Source organism: Aquila chrysaetos (genome assembly GCF_900496995.4).
Source record: "Aquila chrysaetos chrysaetos chromosome W unlocalized genomic scaffold, bAquChr1.4 W_unloc_1, whole genome shotgun sequence".
NCBI classification, from domain to species: domain Eukaryota; kingdom Metazoa; phylum Chordata; class Aves; order Accipitriformes; family Accipitridae; genus Aquila; species Aquila chrysaetos.
This window is the reverse complement of record NW_024470321.1, coordinates 5,223,435-5,228,485: the sequence shown is the minus strand read 5'-3', so window position 1 is coordinate 5,228,485 and position 5,051 is coordinate 5,223,435. Positions and strand designations below refer to the sequence as shown.

Genomic DNA, 5,051 nt, shown 5'->3' with positions numbered 1-5,051 from the left:
TAATAGTAGTTTGCTAAGAACTCCAAGGGAATAGTGGTCACATCTGTTATCCTTTTATGAATTGTGATAAACTAGTGTTAGTCCTGGATTACTAGAAAAGCCAAGAAGTGTTTTGGTTTTTTTAATTACAAAGTATACAACACTTATAAAAGAAAGCATGTAAACAGTTAAAGTTTGATCTTAAGACTTCAACTTTGTACTTTGTATTCCCAAATGCATTCTTCTTTCATGTCAGAGGCATACATATAAAAACCTACAAACTGCATTCCTTTGAAGATAAAAATTAAATCTGCATCCCAAACAATTTCCTAGTTTTTGTTCTAGTTGAGGCCTTTTATTTGTATCCTTTGGAAACAAGAATTAGAAATATATTTCAGTAATTCAACAACTAACATGTCCCTGTTTCTTTTGGATTTGAATTTCACATATCAGTTGTTATTTTTAAATGGCTAAATCCTAGTGAAAGTGTTAATTGTCCTTGAGTTCTTCTCCCTTATTTAACCATGATGAATAGAGAGCTTTTATTCCATTTATGTATGGTAATGTTGAAATGCAGAGACATTCTTTGTATTCCTCTAGCACGCCCTGCTTTGTAATCTTTTAAAGAAATATCTTCTTTTGGTTGTTATTAAGGGGATTTATTGTAATAACTAGGAAATTGCTCACTCTCCTGAGTGAGCAACAGTTTTCTGCAGATCAAACAGGACAAACTGTGGTGTACAGATAAGAACAGTTACTTTAAAATTAAATAAAAAACCCCACCCCAAACCAAAAACCACCAAAGAAACCTCAAAAAACAAAGACTACAGTGAATTTCTGCTTCTGCAGTGTATGTGAGCAACTTTTGTACCTGTGCTCTTTTGGATGGATGAACTTTCTCTTTTGCTCCATTTATTTAATAAATACTTCTGTTAACACCTTTGTGTTACTTTTCTCAAAGCATGTCAAACACAAGACCAGTATCAATGGATCTTTCTCACTGTAGTCACAATAGGGCTCTTCAGGGTGTACTTTATTTTAAAGGCAGCATGTCCTATTGGTCTCTGTGCATCCTCTCCTTTGAGAGGATTTCCTGTTCCTGCTATTCAAGCTGCAGAATTCCTGTCTCCTCCTCTCTTCAGCTGTTAGGGTCGCAGACTGCTTGAAGTTCTCTTTTCCTTTTCCCATTCACATCTTCCCCATCACTCGACTCAGGAGAGGTTTTCAGCTCTGCTTCTCTAAACCAGTGGTCACAGTGCAGGAACATTCTGATTTCCCTCCTTTCAGCTGTTTAAAATAGCATTCCATTACATAAATAGACAATAGATGGAAGCAGAACCAAGACCCAAACCTCCCAGAGAATGTCAGCATTCTTGATATCTCCCTTTTGTATTTGTGCTATATTTCTTGGTAACCTCAAATGAAAGTATTATTTATGCAGAGCGATCTGTAGCTGTTAAAGCTCACTGGGTTCTGAGTTAAAATGCTAGGAGCTGGAGAGTAATTTATATTAGTAGTGGCAAAATGGAAAATGCAGCAACTTCAGCTGATTAGGTTCAGGCTCTGCCATGACTGGCTTTATGGTACTTCTGTCCAGTTTGTTCTCCGTGCCCTTCCAGAAAGAGGGCTCCAGTGCTCGGCACTGTTCTCTGGAGATCAGAGTCTTACAGCGACTCCACCACAGCTGTCTTACCTGGTGAAAAGCGTTATAAAAGAGCCAGACGTTTTGGTAATTCTGTTCCTTTTTGGCCCTGTTTTTTTTGGCCCTGATTTTGTTTTGGAGACAAATTTCCTGGCAGTGCCCAACCGGCCACCCCGCGGCGGGCGGGGCAATGCGCTCCTCCGGCCGCCCTGCGCAGTGCCCCTCTCCCCGCCACGGGGCGGGACGCGGTGGGCGATGGCGCTGTGCCCAGGAAGGCGGGCGGTGATGGCCGAGGGCCCGCCTCGCCGCTCAAATAGTTGCCGCCGCGCCCGCGCCTGTCAGCGGAGTCCGCACCGCCGCCACCTCCATGATGACTGCGACTGGCCGGCCGGACGGAGGCGCGGCACCACTCCGCAGCGGCTGGACCGCGGCGGACCCCCCGGCAGCTGTCTGCGGCTCCCGGCACGGCGGCGGCGCCCGGCGGGGACGAGGACGGCAGTGGCGGGGGACAGCCCGCAGGATCTGCAGGCGACTACGGGGAGAGCTGGTACCGCTCCCGCAAGGGGCTGGAGAGCCGCTTCCAGCCGCGGGAGCCGCTCACCCGGCAGCCGCAAGTGAGGGCGGCGGCGGCGGTGGGGGGAGGGATAGCCCGGTGCCGGGCCCGCCTGACACCCGCTCCCCGGTGCCGCAGGTGACAGCGGAGGCGCGCTGCAAGCTGGTCAGCTGGCTCATCCCCGTGCACCGGCACTTCGGCCTTTCCTTCGAGGCCCTCTGCCTGGCCGTCAACATCCTTGACCGCTTCCTCGCCACCACCCTTGTGGCCGCCGACTGCTTCCAGTTCCTGGGGGTGACGGCGCTGTTCATCACCTGCAAGCAGGTAGGGTGGCCCCGGAGCCCGGGTGCACTTCTTTCGCAGGGCTGAGATGAGTGCGCTTGTCCCCAGGTGGCTGTCCCGCCGCGAGGGTCTCTGCAGCCCTCCTCGACCACCCCGAGCAGGTCTGGTGCTAGCTTATCACCATCTGGGCTGGGCTTTGCACCCTTTCCCATTGCGCTACTCCCCCGGCTGCAGCCCACAGGGAGAGGGCAGCGTCCCCACCCTCTGCCCGCCTGTGCCCCCTTGCAGGTGGAGGTGCACCCCCAGCGTGAAGGAGCTCCTCGCCCTCTGCTGCGATGCCTTCACCCTCCAGCAGCTCCACAACCTGGAGTGCATCATCCTGCACAGGCTGGGCTTCAACCTGGTGGTGCTGGCCACCAGCTTCTTCCTGGATGGAGGCACGGTGGGCCAACGCAGGGGAGGCGGCAGACGTCAGGAGCCTGGCCGGGGGGGGGTAGCGGAGCTCAGCCTTGGCCGACTACACTTTCACCAGATATGCTGCTGTACCACCAGAGCCCCCTGGACCTGCGGGTCAGTGGCTACCCAGAGGGGCTCCTGAGGAACTGCATGGCCCAGCTGCAGCTCCTGCTGTCTCTGAACAGGCAGTCCCTGCCTCTCCTGCCCCAGCGGTGGCCCAGAAGTACCCCTGGCTACGGAGTGGCTGCTGACAGGTTCAGGGCCGGGGGGGCGGCTGGACACCGCCCTGCGTTGCCTCCTCGGTATCGGGCCTCTGCGGGGTGATAACGGTGATGACGTCTATACCTCTAGCAATGACAGTATTTGCCTTAGCCTTGAGCTGAGCTGGCTCTGTGCTGACTCAAAACGTTATTTGTGCTCCATAGAGTTGATTTAGAGTTTAATCAACTAAGCATTAGTGTCATTGGAGTTTTAAAAATTAGATGATGTTTTGCATGTGATGTTGTTGTATGTCAGTTGCATTGTCCCTTTGTTGTTTTTAAAATCCAGCATGTAAATAATATACACAGTCTCAAGTACTGTATTATTTATTTGGAGGATGGTCCATAAAGATAAGGGCACCAGAACAAGTGGAAGAACCAAATGAACATTGAATAAACTCTTTTCTACTTGTCACCTGTACTTGTTCATTTGCTGGTGGTGTGTGTACACAGCTGGGAGAGGAAATACATTGGCACAGAATGAGTTCACCTCAACAGTTAATTCCAGCCTCCACAAAAATAATTATGCCTGATGGTATCATTCCCCATTTCAAACTGACATGTGCTGGCTTGGTAATGGCTTGGGGGAAAAAAAAATTAGATGCACTTACCTAAGTGTAGGAAAATAAAATGTTAAGTAATAAAACAACTAGTTATTATTTTTCCAGCAGGTCTGTAATCCAGATGCATACTCTTAATCAAGTTGGCACTGTAGCATGGGAAAAATTCAAGGGAAGAAAAGAGTCATAATACTGTAAAATATTTTTTAAAAAGACAATGGCTTAACTTGAATTCCTGAAGAGAAAAAATAGTGTGATTGTATTTTGTTAACTCTTTTTAAAGTAATTTTAAAATATTTCTGTACAAAGGAAAAAACTCACAGTAATTAAGGGAAGCAGATATGGGGTTTTTTTTCTTAAGGGTCTTCTGAGAAATGGTAAATGCTTAATGTTACACAAAGAATGAAAAAGCTACTCTTCAGATTGTATTTTTGTTTACCTCCACTGCATTTCAATCATATATTTAAATGAATCTCATAAAAATAAGAACCCTTCTGTTAATCTGTTTGAAACCCAATACATAATGCCATTGTGCCAAATATTATGGTGGGTTGACCTTGGCTGGTCGCCAGGTGCTCACCAAGCTGCTCTATCACTCCCCTCCTCTGCGGGACAGGGGGAGAAAATAAGATCAAAACCTCGTGAGCCAAGATAAAGGCATTTTAATGAAAAAAAGCAAAGGCCATGCATGGAAGCAAAGCAAAAAGATTTATTCTCTACTTCCCATCAGCAGGCGATGACCAGCCACTTCCTGGGAAGTAAGGCCTCAGTAAACATAGCGGTTGCTCTGGAAGACAAATGCCTGAATAACAAATGCCCCCCCTCTTCCTCCTTTCTCTCAGCTTTTATTGCTGAGCATGACATCATATGGTATGGAATAGCCCTTTGGTCAGTTTGGGTTAGCTGTCCCCTCCCAACCTCTTGCCCACCCCCAACCTACTGGCCTTTGGGGGCAGGGAGGGTTGGAGAGACAGCCTCGATGCTGTGGGAGCACTGCTCAGCAGTAGCCAAAGCATTGGTGTGTTATCTACTCTGTTCTAGCTACAAATACAAAGCAGAGCACTATGAGGACTGCTATGGAGAAAGTTAACTCCATCCCAGCTAGAATCAATATAGTGCCTCTGTTGCCCGCACCAAAGAGTCACCCATTACGATGACTTACTGTTTCTTCCTGATAGTCTTGCGTGGTCTTTCATCCCTCCACCAGATGCTGGCACCCCAGCAATGCAGGCCTGTGACCCATGGCCCAAATACAGTCACCGATGCTGTGACTCTCACTCACTTCACTCATGCCAGTCCCTCCTACTATCTGCACCTCT

General features: G+C 48.4%; 1 protein-coding gene across 1 annotated transcript; it reads left to right on the top strand.

The window, feature by feature from the left end:
- Positions 1–1,876: 1,876 nt before the first annotated feature.
- On the top strand, positions 1,877–4,421 carry LOC121232858 (cyclin-O-like). Its single transcript, XM_041121326.1, is given in 6 exon segments — positions 1,877–1,903; positions 2,020–2,235; positions 2,313–2,498; positions 2,745–2,764; positions 2,766–2,968; positions 2,971–4,421. Coding segments are annotated over 6 exon segments (918 nt in total). The 3' UTR covers positions 3,237–4,421.
- The last annotated feature ends 630 nt before the right edge of the window (positions 4,422–5,051 follow it).